This window comes from Dermacentor albipictus, chromosome 5, assembly GCF_038994185.2.
Source record: "Dermacentor albipictus isolate Rhodes 1998 colony chromosome 5, USDA_Dalb.pri_finalv2, whole genome shotgun sequence".
Taxonomy (NCBI): Eukaryota; Metazoa; Arthropoda; class Arachnida; order Ixodida; family Ixodidae; genus Dermacentor; species Dermacentor albipictus.
The window spans coordinates 63,920,873-63,938,153 of record NC_091825.1 but is presented as its reverse complement, the minus strand read 5'-3'; the positions used below and the strand labels follow the sequence as shown (position 1 = coordinate 63,938,153).

Below are 17,281 nucleotides of genomic sequence, written 5' to 3'. Positions count from 1 at the left end.
TGAGCTGTAATTCTGTGGCATGGCTCTTGGTTCTGTGCTTCATCATCAACACTTATGTTTTACACAGGCAACACTCGAGAGCTGCGGAGGAGCGTGCCGTGCTGCTACAGAGAGGAGGGCGGCATACGTTGGCTTTCTCCTGGACTTCATTCAGAGACACTTTATGGCCAAGAAGAGTGTGTCAGGAACTCACCTCAATCAGGTGAGGGTGGAGGCCACTTTTGGTGTTGCACCCCTTAACAGGTTCAGGAATGTTTGTCAATAAAGTACAGCGTGCAGCAATTCTAAATGTAGTCTAGGTTATTGCCGTCAGTCGCGTCTGTTGTAGGCCTCATGTAGACAATGTGGGGATTGAAGCATGCCCCATTGCCTTTGAGCTGGCGTTCGCTTCTTCTTTCGTTCCTATGCCTCTCCCTTTCACACCCGCAAGGGGTCAGAGAAACGACTGAGCTGTCAGTCACCTGTTGCTCCACACCGGAAGAGTCAATGAGTAATTTTCCACTGACCGGTTTTTCGAGAGTGGCGCTTCGCACTGGCATTATCGGGGATGCGATCAGCAGAGCGAGTACGAGAGAACTTCTTCTCTGGGGCAGGGTCAGGTGCGTACATGTTTTTTTACTCGTCCGCCGGCCCCTTTGTTTTGGGCATAGTTTGAACTCAAGCTCATCTGCAGTGCTTCGCACCTACGGTGAGCACATAGCTGGCGTTGCTCCTTTTCCGAACAACACCGAAAAGCGGTGGTCGTACTACACCGAGCTGCACTTGTCGGAGGCCCACGCCGATGGAGATTGCCTTAGCTCTCGCGAGTAGGCTCACTGGTCATCGCGAGAGTATGTAGTATAGCCACGGGGGCACCTTTCCCTAGCGGCGTGTCGCGGGGGAGCCTTTACCTGCAGTGACATGCTAGCGGTGCCCCTCTCTTTATTTGCCCTTGGCACAGGAGCCTCCTTGCTTCCCACACAGCCCAAGGACCTTGTGCTGTGCAGTGTTGAGTGTCACCAGACACAAATCAGCTTGTTTCTATTTACTTAGGGCAATACTGTGTTTTTGCACAGCGCGCTAGCTGCCCTTTTGCAGGTGGAGTGCACTAGATTACATGAAGATACCAGGGGCCGAACTCGCAAAGCTTTTCATTCATAAGTGCTCTTTTTCATTGGCCGATAGCCTTCACTCATAATATGTCCTACATTACTATTAGCTTGCATGAGCGCCTTTGGCATAAGAACGTTTTGTGAATATGGGCCCCAGATCCCCACAACCGTTCAGATAGATGGGATATGCTGCAAGCCATGTACGTCATACAGACGACACGACCTTTGGTGTTAATTAAGGCAAAGTAATTAAGATACAGTTAATTAAAGCACTTGAACCCTCAAACTTTGGCATTAAGCCAATATAATTATGGTGCAGTTCATTAAGGTAGTGTTAATTAAAACACGCATACCCACAACCTTTGGCGGGAGTCAAACCAACGTAATAGGAAGTGACAACACATTCGAATGAGCATGTCAAGTGATATAAACGTCTCGTAGGTGCGCAGGCTTTTGCCGCCATCCTGTTTAGCTTACGCTAAAGTGTCAATATTTTTCAGCTTTTGAACCTTCAGCGTTACCTATATAGAAAAACAATTATTGCAATGTTTTATAGTGACCGTAAAGTGACAAAAAAATATTTTCCATAGGTAAACATGCATTGTTTATCCATGAATGCAGATGGGCTTGCATAAATACTTATAATGAGAATAAGAAAGTAGATATGTATTGGAATAGGTATATTCCGATTCGGCACTTAGGCCGTAGTTTGCATCGAAGAAATTGCTGCTCGACTCACTTGCAGAAGAGAAACCGGTGCACACTTGACCAGTGTAATCGAACCGTGTATGTGAACGCATGCGAGAGAGCCCGATAGTAGTATGCCTGTCAGAATAACCAAATGAGTCAGAAACTTGCAGCAATCTTCCGTTCCATCGCCTTTGCAGAGCAGTCATTTTTCACGAGTCTCAAGTAAAAAAACACAGGTGTGGCAGCATCGTTTGTAACATTAGCGCCCCCTATGAACAGATGTAATCGTACCTATGTGAGCCATAAACGAGCGAGCACCTAACGGTAACAATTCGAGAGATTAGACACCAAATAGAAATCAGTTTTTGCGAGTGCGACAAATGAAAATGGCTTGTGTGATAAAACCGAAACTAAAGCGCAAGCGGAAACCAATGCGCCAGCGTAAACAAGCCTGGGAATTAGAACGAAGAGACTACGAACTGAAAAACAAAAATCGCTTGTATCCACACAGGGTCCCAGCACATACAGTAGACTCCCTGTGAGAACTCGCAGGGACCATGAAAATTTGTTCGTCTTATCGGAATTTCATCTTATCAGAGGACTAATTGGCAACATGACCAGGTGCATACAAATATCTTCAAAACAGTAAGTGAAGTAGACTTAGAATGTGGGGAAAATGGCGTAAAAAGCATTTATTTAGCTGAACTTAATATAAAACTGTTTTGAAGTGGTGCTTTTACTTGGTTTCATCCAGTCCGTGCTGGATGTTTGGTGCTTCTGTGCAAATTGGAGAGCATCCACAAATTATTTCATCTTACCTAATGACCTTAAAAATCCTTCTGTGCCTTTGTGCTGCTGGAAAAGGTTTACTAGGGAGTTAAAGCAGGGATCTGCCACCTAACAGGTCATTGCCGTGGGCTCTGAGCTAGTGAAAGTACGAAGGAGCACACTGAGTGCGCAGCAAAGCAACGCAACCTAGAGGAAAGTCTAGGTGACGTTGAGCGAAGTGGGGAAGGATAAACGACGCGAAGCATCACGGAGGAGGAAGGTGGGCGGAGGTGCGCTGTGTTTACCTTCTCTGGCAGTTGCTACAGGTTTCATTTATGATACCAACTTGTCGTGTTTGTCTCATGATAACATCGTCCTTACAAGCCGTAAGCTGTATGTCTGAGTAAAAGCATGCGACAGTGAGCCAACGATGGCGGCTCATTCTTGCGTGCACAAAGGAGGAAAGAGGGGGATGGGTGCACCGTCTTCCGCCATTCGCATGCAACCGAGGAGGGGAGAGGAGGGAGGTGCTGTACTTCGGTCGGGCGGGCTTTATCTATATTGCAATCTGCTTTGGGGGCACAGTCTAGGGGGGCTGATGGCTTGTAGCTTTGTATGAACTGCGTTCTCGCCGCTCAATTTGCATTGAAGTGATAGAGAGCGCATGCCAGCATTTTGATAGCGAGCTTCTGCGGTCATAGAGTGTGATGTGTTCATGTTTGCCTGTGCACGATAACACCATGCTTGCCAATTTAGTTTGTAAGTGAATTAAAAAGGCGTTCTACTCCGGCAGCGGCTGCATATGGTGCGGCCGTGCAACCCTGCCTTGAATATGATCCACCATGCAAACAGTCCAGGTGCACCAAGGGCCGATAACTTTGTGCGCGCTGTAGCACCCATACGCTTGCGCATCACCTGTATTCACAAAGTGAAACATCCTTGTTTTCGCCTCTGTCCACGGGCGATGGCCGCAGGCCTCCAGTAAGGTGCCTCGACGCGCACGCCCCCGGGGCCGGCCCAGTGGGACACCCTAGCGTCCAGGATCGGTAGTGGTGGTGGTTAACCAAAGAGCACGTCTGAGGCGGTTCGTCTTAAGCAGATATCTTTTTGCATTGAGTCTATGGAAAACCAAACAAACGTCCCCGTGTTGTTTGTTATATACGAGAATTTGGCTTAACCGAGTTCATCTGAACAAGAGCTCAGGGCAACAGAGAGTTGAAAAATTGCCGCGTTTTTCAAACATATAAATGGCGTCATAAATACAGTACAACCTCATTGATACAACCTTGACAGGCGCAACATCAAGAGACAGGAAGACAGAGGTGTAGGTTATAGATTAAATGGTTAATTGATATTCTAGTTTACATTAAGAAGAAAAGAATGGGAGTTTCACAGGGCACGTAACCAGTGGCCTATTAGAATTGCCAAACAGCTGCCAAGAGAAAAAGCGTTGTCGAGAATGGCGCAAAACTAGATGGTTTTATGAAATTAGGAAATTCGCAAATGATGTCAGCTGGCACAAGACAGGGGTAATTGGAGATCCTTGGGCGAGGCCTTTGCCCCGCAGTGGACATAAAAGAGACTGATGATGATGACAGTTATTATGATGATATTGTTTGGTGTTCTGTGCAGCCCACAGATTCCCAAGAGTGGTAGTGTCTGTGCGTCTGTTTTAAAGGCCACCACAAAAGATACTGTTGCGGATAAGAATAACAGGGCTCAAGCATGCAGGTTTCTTAAATTTTCTTTATCTCTACATTAATAAAAAAATTCTTTTGTGCAGGCTCTACGGTTCCTTCTAGAACTGCTAAAGCACTTGGCACCCTTGAAAAAAGATTGCATGAGGTAAGTTCTTTGTGTTCCTTATCTCTCACGAGCCATATTACATTCATCAAAAGATGTGTGCCATCGTGTATAAGTAGAACGTGAATCGAAAAGTATAAAGGTAGAATACATCACAAGTAATAACTTGACAATGTGACCAGCCACATGTCTAGTTGCCAAAGATGCTGTAGTTCGCAAAGTAACGTACGGTGAATGCTTGTTATAGCGAAACCATTTTATTCTAATAAGTATTGCTTTAACATTATTCATGGTACAAACTGCACTGCATGCATTTTAGACCAGATCAATCGAAATGGAGTGGCACTGGACTGCAGGGTACAATGGGCATGCCTGCCAACTCTCCCGAATTTTCAGTAAGGTTTATGAATTTGGGCTCATTTTACGAATGTTGCACGAAGCTTTCGAAAAAATAAATTCTGTTTGCAAAAGAAAGTTTCACTAAATGAACCTGGTAACAACATGCTACCCCCTGAACTGTTGTGCGGCTTGAGAGCTTGAAATTTTGTGACTCTGGTGTGCATGATACATGCTCAGAGAGGTGGCATCTGTGATAAAACAATCGTGCGCGCATCAGCGAATTTTCCTGTGGTATGTATTTTCGCGTGCCACTACTAGATGGCGAGGGCTGGAGTGTGCCACAAGTGGCTGGCTGCACCGGCACCATTTTGAACAAATGGTTCAGTCAGTCAAAATTGTGGAAAAAGAAGTACACGAGTCTATATGGTAACTCCAGTGACGAATGCTGCTTCTGCAACACTGGATCGAGAATCTGCTTTAACATTACCATTGCTCAGCGAAACGGGTCACGCCCCTGATGAAGCATCGCATTCAAAGTGCCGTGCACAGCCCCTCCAGACAGGGTTTTCTGGTTGTCGAGGATGATGTGGATTATCACATGTCACACCAGTGTACATAAGTGGGTCCCTGTTGCTTGGCTACTGTATGCAAGGTTTTAGGCTTTGCCATGGCACAGCCTAAAAAGCATTTGACTGACGAAGGAGAGGGCAGTGGCTGGACAGTGTTGTAAGGCCAATGTGAGTGATCAGAAGAAAGAAGCAGTGTTATAAAAAAAAAAGAAGACGTTACCACTTGTGGCTGTTGTGTCGGGGTGCTATTTTTGCCTACGCAAGTAAGAACAGGGCACTTTTCATTGAGCGATGAGTATGCAAATGCATTTAACAACTGGCTGAGTGTGCGTTTTCCCTCCTCTGCTGCAGCGTCCTGCAGTCAGGATTGCCCAACCTGCTGAAGAGCCTCAGCATGCTGAGTGGTGATACCAGAACAAACCGAGAACTGATGTCTCAAGTTACACGTGCTGTGACGATGTTCTCTACGGGTGAGTTGCCTAAATGTAAAAAGAAGCACATTTAAAAAAAGATGAGTTTTGAGGAAATGCGCACTATATATTTGTTTATGCACAAATACACTGACTGCGGAATTTGCTGCATTTCTGATCATGTAATTAACCTGCACCAAAAATTGACAGAAAAAAAAAATGAACAGCAAAGCTTTGGTGTGGGCTATATGCGTGCGTACTTTGCCGTGATGTGTGGCTTCATGGCAGCGTCTGCCATGCTGCCAGCATTACATGATAGGAGCGTAGTCCATGGGGCACACCATTGCGGATATTCCTCTTACGCATTCTCAGCTGGAATTAGCTGCACTCACTCAGTCATCTGTAATTCCTGAGAAAGTGTTCTTAAAAATGCATGGTAAGGCACGGCGTCACTCCCTGTGATATGGTGCAGTCGCGGACCAGTGATTTGGACTCCGCCTCGCTCTCTCTGCGCAACAAATTGGCCACCGAGTTGACTGATGCGAGCAAAAAATCCGACATTTTTGTTTCAATACATCACCGGTGTTTGTGCAAAATTGGAAGTACTGATTATATAGTCAATCTAGTCGTAGCCGATTCTACCCAAGCCACACCACAAGCCAAGCCATTAAGGACTGCATTAGCGGTTTGTCGTGCAATTTCCACCCCTCCATATTTGTTCCTTTGTGTGTTACGTTGCAACATGGTTTAGGGCAATGTCCTTGTATATATTTATGAATTTTTGCTGGTCACAATCATCAAACAGCTTCAAAGAGGGCAGCAAGAACTCCCGGGCAATGACTGTTGCAAAGAAACATCGCAATCATGTGCCTGTTGGAGCGCAGTCAGCCTCTGTTTATGTTGCAGGGGATGGCGATGTACATTTTGTGACCACACTTTCATCTGTCTATAGTGAGAACCATGAGAACGGTTAAAATACAGACTGACCAGGTCACATGCAAACATGTGTGCATTCGTGCAGCCACATGTGCGGAATAAAGACAAATTCCGGCACATTTGGTATTTCAGGCTCCATTTATTCACACTTTTAGGTTCGCATATTTGAAGTTATCGGTTGGCGACTGCATTAATCACTGTACCGTGTGCGTCATCAAGCACTATATTGGAAGGAGCTCTCCTTTCTAACTCCACCTTATTCTAATAGTTTTCCTGCCTCTTTGGAGTTCAAGTTAACAAAGTTCTAATGTATAAAGTGCACAGGCTCAGTTTTAACTCTGTCTTCTCTGAGCAAATTGTCTTCAACTCGCACTGCCTAGTTGCTCACATACAAAACAATTTATGACATGTACAGTTCTACACAAAAGTTTACAGGACACAGGATTTGAGCGAAAGCGTAAGTTCCCAAGAAGCCTGGGCACATAGCCTCAAAATCAGCATTTAAAAAAAAAAAAAGATCAATATACAGTCGACGCCGACTATATCGAACCTGTTTACATCGAATTATTCTATATTTCGAACAATTTCTGAACATGTTATAGTGACAATGAGTATACATAGCAAAAATTACGCTTACATCGAACAAAAATAGCAACGACTTCCGATATATCGAACGTCAAGCAGCGGAAAAGTGTGCTGAGAAGCTGGCTTTCCCTCGCGGTGGCGGGGAAGCCCAGCGGTGCAGCTTCATCCAACCACTCTCCCTACTATGATCGCGCTGCCTCGGGTGAGCAGTCGGCACCCCCTGCAAAAAATGATCCTGACCCGCCCGCAGAGCTTGCTCAGACAGCCAATCAGAGGCTCTTGTGCCTTCGTCGTGCGAGATGGCACAAGTGCGAGTTGTCTCACCGCTTTTTTGGTTCATTGTGTTTGCGCTTTGTGGGCCTTCACCCGCAGTGTTGCCGTGATGAAGCGTCAGAATTCGCCTTTCATCATGAAGCTTGAGATCATAAATTGTTTCTTCAATGAAGTGATTTTATAAATGGTATGTGCTTTTATGTCATCCAAATCTTTAGCAGGCTTATTTCGAATTATGCTCTACATCGAACTGATAGACATTTTTTTGCAAGTTCGACTGTACACGGAAAATCTATAGCATATTTCATGACCTACACAATGATCCATTAAATTAAAAGTACCATGGCTTCACAGAATGTAAATTCACATATGTCAAGGTACTTCCATGGTATCATAAACTTTAGAGTAAGTGACACTTCCAGCACCTGTCCAGTTTGGTTCTAAGGTAGAGTGGAACCTAGTGGCCACATTATACAGAACACCGTACTCCTGTTCGGGGCATTGTGCAGGTAGCTCTTACAGTTTGCAAAAATATGGTGATGGTGTTTGTGTGGAGCTTATTACAATGCAGAATGGATGTTGTGCCTTCTCTTCCACATGTTGCAGCCATGGCTGTCCCAAGGTGAAGCAAGCGGTTGGCTCTGCAAAAGGAGTTAGGCTGCCTCATGCATGACGCACTGTTTGATTGCGTGAGTAATCATCAAAAGTTAAGAGGAGATCTTTGTAGTTGCCTCTACTTACTGCAAGGCTCATAGTAGTCCTTGAAGTGCAGTAGAACCTCGTTGATATGATCCTGTTATGTACGATTTGCCAACGCCAGTGTTAACTGTTGAGAATGCAAAAAATGACACAGCTACACTTCTTTTTTACCGGTTCATGTGTTCCCGGAAAACATTCTTGCTGCACCAACATTCGCACAACCTGCAGTTGTATTACATGTTTTCCGGCCGCTAGATCCCACGTAAACAAGAAAAGGCATGAGGTGCACGCGATGAGAACCCTAGCCGCCTACCGCAGCAGCTTCCCTGCAATACTTGCCCGCCCTTCTCATGTGAAAACGCCACCGCGCACTTGGTTGCTTGTTTCGGTAGCAGCAAATCTCCTCCCAGGACATCGCACGTCGCATTCACAGTTATCACCACCAACCATATTGCAATAAGCATATTCATCTACCTGTTTCACAGTACAGGGGGCGTAGTACCATTGGGAACGTATTTCATTCTTTTAATAGGCGATAGCTGAAACGTGCCGCTGTTGCCTGCTGTGGGCGGCGCAAGGAGGGCGTCGTGTATAGCTCTGGTGGCATCGTATCCTGGTGTCGCTAACCAGCGCTGTTTTGTTTTGGTTCCCTGCCGCTGTCTTAAAACACTGCACAATAGGAAAACAAAGTGTATGTCTAGGGCCGCTTGATCCCCACCAGCTCAACACGCATTGATGTCTCGTGCCACGATTTGTGCTTGGTGGGCGCCTCGGAACTTCTCACCGGAATGACCTACTCGAAAAAGCTTCTGACACAAGCCACCGAATTCGAGTAGCACAAATGTGTGTTTGCTGAAGCCGTAACAATGATAGCGCGCCTCTCGGACTGCTCAGGCCTCACCAGGCTCGGTGCATGTTGGCACCTCGTGCTACAACAATAAGTGGAACGCTTGGCACTACGTACTAGATGTCAACTACACAGTTGAGTCTTGAAAAATCAAAAAGATAACACAAACACTAACAACTGAGTGTTTATTCAGGAAACACTCATTTTATACTGTCACGTAGCGACTGTGAAGAACAAGTTATAGCCAAAACTGTGAGTCATGAATATGACTATCTTTTTGTTGAGTGAACCCACCTTTAAAAAAAAAAGGAAAAAAGAAGCGAGAGAGAGGCCCAAATAGCAACAATCATCTATTGTTAAAATGATGTAAGGGTGAAGTGTGTCGGCTATTTAATATTTATACATGACTCTTCATACATTCCATCGTAATTGCTGGCGCTCACATATGTTCCAGTATGTACATCACCATTTGTGTTGTGCATGCTTTCTAACTCAACAAGATGCTTTTGTTATAGAATTGGAGACAATAATCAGGAAAGTTCTGATACACGTAAGTGATAACTTTGGAACAGTGGTTAGTCAGTGAAAAGTAGTGACCAAAATATGATAAGCAATATATGCACATCAATATGCACAGCGTGCTACTTAACGTACGTGCCACGTTGAGTCCGTGCCTCTCATCCTGCGTACCTGTCACATGTGTTCACATAGCGTCAGGGAAGCTTGGCTAGTGCATCTATCGCCATTCTGCTTTGCAATGTGTACTTCCATAATCTCTTGGGATGTACTGTCTCCGTGTGTAAACAAAACTGTGGCTGAATGAAAAAACAGTTTGCATGCACAATCCTGGCAAAGTGTTGGTTTCAAGGGCTCTCATTTGGCAACACACTGCTGGTACACTTTGCATGTGAACTGTTCTTTTGTGCAACCAGCGTCAGTTTTGCTTAGACACAGATATACAAAGTTCCAAGAGATTATGGAAGCATAAATACCTGTTTATGAGCTTTTCAATTTCAAAGCTAGCTGGTCTGGCCCCTGCTTTGAGCTAGCTCAGCTACTCTCTATGCGGTGTGTCCGGCATGTCGGATAACATTGATCCCAGAGGCAATGTTGATGTTAGGAAAATAGCAAACAAGTATCATTGTAACCTAGAAGAACTGGTAGCTGTGCCAGGTAGTAATTCACATCAGTTAGAGGTGTGTGAATATCAAAATTATTGAATACATATTGCATATGAGTACTTAAAGGGCCCCTAACCAGGTTTTGCCATTTTGAGCTGACAAGCGCAGAGCATACAATGCGTGCCAACGATTGTGTTTGCAAAGAATTAAATCGCTATGCGCCGTGGAAAGGTCTGAAATTTCAATCCGAACACCATTTTTCCTTCTCCTCGCTGCTGCTGCCCTCCAAGCCGGACAGTGATGTACTCGCGTCCCTGCACCTACATACTCGGGTCTGCAATTTGACGTCACTCGTGGTGACACGTGACTTAGAGAATTATTCAAGGCACCATCTGTTATTTGTGTGTGATCTGTTACTTGACTTGACCAATTGAAGTTTAGAGAAATAAAACACACAAACGCAATGCCTGCGCGTTTTTTGTTTTACTTCGCACCGAAGCAAGAAAGATGTACTTCCGCTTCGTCTGCTTGTTCCCGTGGTCGTGCACTCACGTGCGTAGGTACCGAAACTATGCCATTTTCTGCTTTGTTCCAGCATGTGATCACGCTCTGCAATCTGCTTGTTCTGCCTCATTATTCATGTAGCACTGAATTATACCGCTAGTCACGTGTCCTTGTGCACAGCATGAAAAATCATGCGCTGCGCGAAACCAGACAATTAGGCAGCTCGTGCACAGCAAAAAAAGAAAGGAAGAAATTAGAAAAAAAAGCGAGGAAAAAAAAAATGAAGGCAGGGCCCGTGACGTATGCATTATGCTATCCTTGAGGTCCAGTATGGCAGAACGCAGGGAAGGAATTTCGCTTGCGGAAGCTAGAAGGAGCGAGCGGAAAGAGTATCTTGCTATGCAGTGAAGCTCGCCTCCTGGAATCATGGTTTCACGGCACTGAAATATTTCTATCTCGGCTCGTAATGAGCCGATTTGAAAAAGTTTTGCGCAGAATGCTCCCTAGAGGACATGCAAAAAGTTTCAGTGTATAACCAAAATTTGCTATGGGGCCTGGTGAGGGGCCATTTAAGTATTCGTATCCAATACGTATTTGAAAATATTCGACGCAATAGCACCAAATATTGAGTAATGATATGCGCATGCATTTATTCATTTATTAGCAAGTAGGGGTATTTTAACATGTTGGAAGATCGCAATTACATTGTCACTGGTAAAAAAATTAAACTAGTAAGCCATTATACCAAACAGTTGTGTATGTGGCTCATGTTAGCTTCGGAAAATTAAATAATTTTTGCTAGTTGTCTGTTCTTGCTTACCTGTGCCTTATTATACCGCATAAATTTCCCATAAACTCAGACGCATTTGACCCTGTACCAGTCGCACTCACAGCATTTGCTGTCTAGTGATAAGCTCAGGTTTATAGGTGGAACCTGCAGAAGAGTCCATCCTCGCTGTTTGCAAAACCGTGCCCCTTGCTATAGAGAGGCTGGCTTTTCTGCACAGTTCAGTCGTCCAGTGGCTAAGCGTGTTTTACAGGCAAAATTTCCCCAGCAGCATGAAATTACTGCAAAATTCAGCACAATATCAGACGCACTTTCTTAGATAGATAGAAATAAACGCCAAGAACCGTGTTTGCTCCCGCACAGCGAGCAATATATTGGATTTGTTTCGAATATTCGTATGCAATCGAATATTCATAGTTTTCTAATCAAATATACAAATATTAAAGATATGATATTCAATAATGTTCAAAATTCTCGAATATTCGCACACCCCTAATCTTAATAAGTTGCTTCAGAGCCCAAAATAACCCACATACACGACGCATGTTCTCACACACACACAAACACCCCAAGAAAGTGCACCCCTCTCCCATAGACGCATACACTTTTTCACTTAAGCGCTTGTGTGAAAAAGTGGTAGGGCACAACCTTTCTTGGTGTGTTTTTGCGTGCGAGTATTGTGCGTATATGCGAGTGCATTCTTTTGCGCTCTGAAGCAACTTACTGAAATATCATTGTACATGCCAGTGCAAATTAAGTAGTAGGCAGAGACGTGTGTGGCAGGCTTTGTGTTGGGCAAAAATTCCAAACAGGATGCATTTGACGTGTAGTAGCTTGTGTGTCTTTTCGAGATCTTAAGAACCAGAAGTGAACCACTGGGAGCTCAAGTAAAATGCAATGCGAGTGCCATCGTGGTTGCCAAAACACTGTTCACCACGAGTATGTACCCAAGATTGAGGCCCCGGTAATGAAGCATAATAGCCAGACTCCAGCCGAGACTTGGGCGGCCAGGAGCAATCCACCTTGTTCACTGTAGATACATACTTTATGTATCATCAAAGCAAATGCATTTCGTGTTGCTGGAGTGTGAAGTTGCCGCCAACGTTTTTGCAAGGGGGTAGACATTAGAGGAAGCTTTAGCTTGGGTGCTGCTATCTAAATACATGTAAGAGGAGAATTAGTTTTTCTCAGCAATCACTGCACCAAATTTGACAATTTTTGTTGCATTTAAAAGAAAAACTTAAATCCTAGTGACTGTTGATTTCGAATTTTTCGTTTAGGTTGTCAATTTTTTATTAGGAATTGGCAAACATAGCAAATTTTCAGAAAACAAAACTATGAAGTTTACAACTCGAACTTGGCAATGAAAAATATCACAATTCTGTGAATTGCATCTAATAGTACATCTAAATCGGACAAAATTTATGGTACACATGAATATAAATAAATTTAGTAATTTGGAAATACAGCTTTTGCAGAACCCTTGCACACAAGATAGAAATTGACACATCGAATTTGTCCGCTTTGAATAATCTAATGGATGCCGTTTACAGAACCGCGGCGTCTGTTCTTGATGCAGAGCTTTAATTTTTGTAAAATTTGTGTCTATATTTTTTTTTTGAACTTTCAGATTTCTGAATATCCTTTTAACAAAATTCGACCCTAAATCGAAATTCCGCTTTCAACAGTCACTAGAATTCAACTTTCTCTCTCAAATGCAACAAATTTCATTAAAATCTGTCCAGGGGTCGTCTCAGAAAAATGTATTTAAATAGGCCGCGTCGGAGCTGGGCCCTAGCTAAAGCTTCCTCTTAAGGGCCCTGTTTGGTGATTAGAGTGATTAAATTGATTTATTTATTGTGGTATAGAACTCCATTATGTACTCGCGTAATGAATGCACCTTTCCAAGCAAAATTGGGGGGTGCGTCTATAATGCAGGAAAATTTTATTGAAACGTTTTGAAACAGCTAAATTTGTAAAGTAAAACGGTAATGATTTGCAAAATACATTAGATAACTTATCTTTGCAGTAAAAATACACATACTGTTTGCAAACCGTAAAAATGTTTCTATTTCACTTCACTCCGCGGTAGAACTACCAGACCTGTCGTGCAGGTCGCTGGCCGCTTCATCCACGTTGTGGTTCCACAACAGCTGGTCCCCGCAGTCGCTTCTGGCCGTCTGCCGTTATCGGAAGCATCGTGCTGCTTTTCGGCACCTGTTGTTCCGACAAGCATGCTGTGTGCGCTGCCTCTTTCCTCGACCATCCTGCTCATGTGCTGGTCAAAGTTTATCCGTGTCTGACCAGTGTTTCCCTTTTATGAGCAGATAAACTCTCTGTCCCACAGCAGGCGTCTAACTTGACTTAGGCCTCTTCGCACACAGAGACGCCAAAAACGGGCAGAAAAGCGAGCAAAAATTAGACACTACACCTGACTATGTCCACTACGCTGGATAGGTGCCGGCCGCCCTTTCTTCATTTGGACTCTCCTGTATGCTGCACCCAACCGAGCATTGAACACTTTCTCTCCGCTTACGCCAGAGTAAAGTCCATAAACGGAGTAAATTTGATGTTGTGGAGACTAGTTGTGGTTCTTTTATTTCAAATATGCGAAGTGTCTTTGCGCCGGCACTGGCGGCAAACAGGCAGTTATAAGAGGCCGAGTGTTCTCATGCTCACACTTTCCGTCAGGTCCCAAGCAACCGTGATAACGTGCAGCCTATTCCTACCCCAGGCTTGCCGCCAGTGTTCTTTCGTAACGGCTTTGCTATTAGCTTCGGTCATCAAACCCACCACCCCTGCTCCAGTGGTAAACATGCTGTGGCATGTTTACCCTCCGAGTGTACGTGTAGCCTGCATAAGTTAGCTGTAGAATTTCGTTTGCTATGTGTAAATATTTACAGCACAGCGACAGGACCCGCTGTGGTTGCTTAGTGGCTATGGTGTTGGGCTGCTAAGCACGACATTGCGGTATGAAGTTCCGGCCACAGCATTTCGATGCGGGTAAAATGTGAAAACGCCCCTGTACTTAGGTTTAGGTGCACATTAAAGAACCCGAAGTGGTACAAATTTCTGGAGTCCCCCACTACGGCGTCATAACCAGATTGTGGTTTTGACATGCAAAACTCCTGAATTATTTTTTTTATTTAGCACAACAGGCATCGTGATTAAGCACGCTTGCTTTAAACACGTGCTCCTATATACTCCTAGTATATTTTGTGCGAAGTAAACATTATTCATTATATTTGTGTTGTACTGTTCCTAATTTATTTATATATTTCTTTTTTTTTCTGTCCCTGTCAATACTTTACAGCGTTGCTTGTTCCACATGCTACCAACACCTAATTCCATATTAAAACATTTTTTTTCCCTTCTCGATGAAGACGCTTCCGCGTTGTGTGTTCCACACACTGCTACCACACTTCTGTATTCAAAGCTCTATTTTTCTTCTTTTTATCCAGTTTTTTTTTTTTTTTTGACAAACACGATCTTTGTATGATGTAGCCTGCTGTTGTTGCCACAATTGTACTAACCCCCATTTGTTTCTTGTTTAGGAGGTCCCCCGACAGTTTTTACTTCGGGACCTCCAATTGCGCAATTATACTTCACCTGTTCATACTACTTACTGTTTGTAGTACTGATGCGAGAGTAAAATTCTAGTCTCCAAAAAAAAAAATAGTACAGCACGGTCATTCGATGATGAGACTGCACAGTAGCAAAGTCGTGGGTGCGATTTATTATTATGCGGGGGAAAATAAAAATCCAAATTTAGAGAGCAAAGTTGGGGGTGCAATTATTATGCAAATGCATTCATTATGCAAGCATAACGGTAGTAGTAAGGAAAGTTTCATCTTTATGAAAGGAATTTCAGTTGCTACTCACCCAATGGCTTTAGTTGCCATTTTAACATCCTCAGCTCAATGTGCTTATTGTTGTATGTTCGCGACAGGGCTAATACAGAACGCAAAACGTCTTTCAGTAGTGTGCCTTATGCAGGTTTTTTGCTCACGTCGTAAAGCAGATAAAGTTAAAAGAAATTAGTAGGCATAATAGTTCCCTTTCTCCAAATCTTGACACAGTGCGTGCATGTAGTATGTGTGTACACATGTTTGCATGCTGTTCTGAGCTGCTCGTGTGAAATGCAGGATTATTTCAAAACTTGAAATTGCATTTCTGTTCCATTTTTCAGTGCTACTGTGTAGACAGTCATCTCATCTACCTGCAAGACGTCTTGCTTCCAAGAGCTCGAGTTTAATAACTGCTTCAACTGTAGCCTTGCCTTCCTTTGTTGTTGTTACTCTGGTACTAAGTATGATCTTCCTGAATGCTCCGAGCGCTGGTACCTGAAGAACTATGTGTTACAATGTAAAAAGTGCGCTGTACAGATTTAAGCTTGTCGCACAGCATGTGTACGGGCATTCACTGGTACATGACATCAAGTCTGTAAATGTTCATAAGTAAACCGTTACTCAGACTTTCACCTTTCTCACGTGGCTGTGTCAAGCTTAATCCGGCACCCCACATTCTGCAAGACAAATAAATACTAAATAGAAACTGCCGCAATTCTTAAGGTCTTTCATGCATTTTATAAATGCATAGCATTTGCACACCCTCTGCATACTGTTAGAGGGACGTGGGTAACCTGTCCATGGGGGCCAGTCACAACGAATCCGTATGCAACATGCTTTCGGATACAAGAGACCATTCTGCTCGCTTAGTTTGGTCTGCCTGTGTTATTTCCACAACAAATTCTGCTCTTAACATACCTGGCTATAATGGACCATCGGCTACTGCAAAGAAGATTGTTGGATGGATTTTGCCTGATCAGGTCTGCACAACATGTGGCCCGCAGGCTGCATGCAGCCCACGGGCACATCTTGAACAGCTCGCGGCCAATCTAAGATTTTAATGCGATGGCATTAAGCAGCTCGTGTTGCAGAAAAGCCGGTGTCGGCGGCGGCGGCGCGTTGGCCATGAGCGATAAATCTGGGAAGGCACTTCATAAATAATAAAAAACAACTTGCAAGATGGGCTGGGTGGAAATCGAACCAGGGTCTCCGGAGTGTGAGACGGAGACGCTACCACTCAGCCACGAGTTCGATAGTTCAAAGAGGGACAAAAGCGCCTCTAGTAAATGCGGTGTTGCCTTAGAAATGTGCCGTAGAAAGTTATACTGCGGTGTATATTGGTAATTATGAGCATGTAAATTACAGAAGTCGCAGTTACACGAGTAGCGAAGTACATTTCCGCTACATTTCTGTGCTTTGTGCACACGCAGAGCCATCTTGCGGCAAACACAGAAGACCCCCTCCTCGCAATGTACGACGCTGCCCCGACACTGGCGCGCCATTCGCCCCATGATTGCGCCCGCCTTCGTGGCGCGTCGCGGCCCGGCTGTCTGTGCCGATCGCGACGTTTGGCTCGCGTAGATCGTTTGAGCGAGCGGTGTGAACGGGGTGCGATAATGCTATCGTGTTCCACTCTTGAAGGTGAAGCTTAAGTGTCCTCCAATTTTTTAATGGTGTGCTGGTGGCGGGCACCCTGCACATGGGCCAAGAATAATGACAGTAAGCACAAAAGATGCAGTAGTGCGAGGCCTTTCTCTTGAAACAAATAGGGCGCGTGCTACCACTGCGCATGTTATTGGTTCAGCATCCATATAAATAAAAAGCTGTGTTTAAATTGGATGTCAGCCAGAGGCACTTCTGTGGCACCTGCAATTAGATGCTTTTGCTTGACGTGTTCCCCATCTGCAGCAGAACTGAGTAAGCAGGGTAAGTGCAGAACAGAGTAAGCACTCATGTGTCCCCCTTCACTGTGTGCTTGTCAATTGTGCGCGCTAAATATTTTACTATGAAT

General features: G+C 44.3%; 1 protein-coding gene across 5 annotated transcripts in view; it reads left to right on the top strand.

Moving 5' to 3' along the window:
* LOC135911737 (protein MMS22-like) overlaps positions 1–15,907 on the top strand; it is a 164,498-nt gene extending 148,591 nt beyond the window's left edge. For all 5 annotated transcript variants that reach the window (XM_065444083.2, XM_070538428.1, XM_065444084.2 and 2 more), the window contains 5 exons: positions 68–202; positions 4,333–4,394; positions 5,612–5,730; positions 8,071–8,153; positions 15,612–15,907. In XM_065444083.2, the coding sequence (XP_065300155.2) occupies positions 68–202; positions 4,333–4,394; positions 5,612–5,730; positions 8,071–8,090 (336 nt within the window). In that variant the 3' untranslated portion in view covers positions 8,091–8,153; positions 15,612–15,907. The remainder of the gene's footprint in view (positions 1–67; positions 203–4,332; positions 4,395–5,611; positions 5,731–8,070; positions 8,154–15,611) is intronic.
* The last annotated feature ends 1,374 nt before the right edge of the window (positions 15,908–17,281 follow it).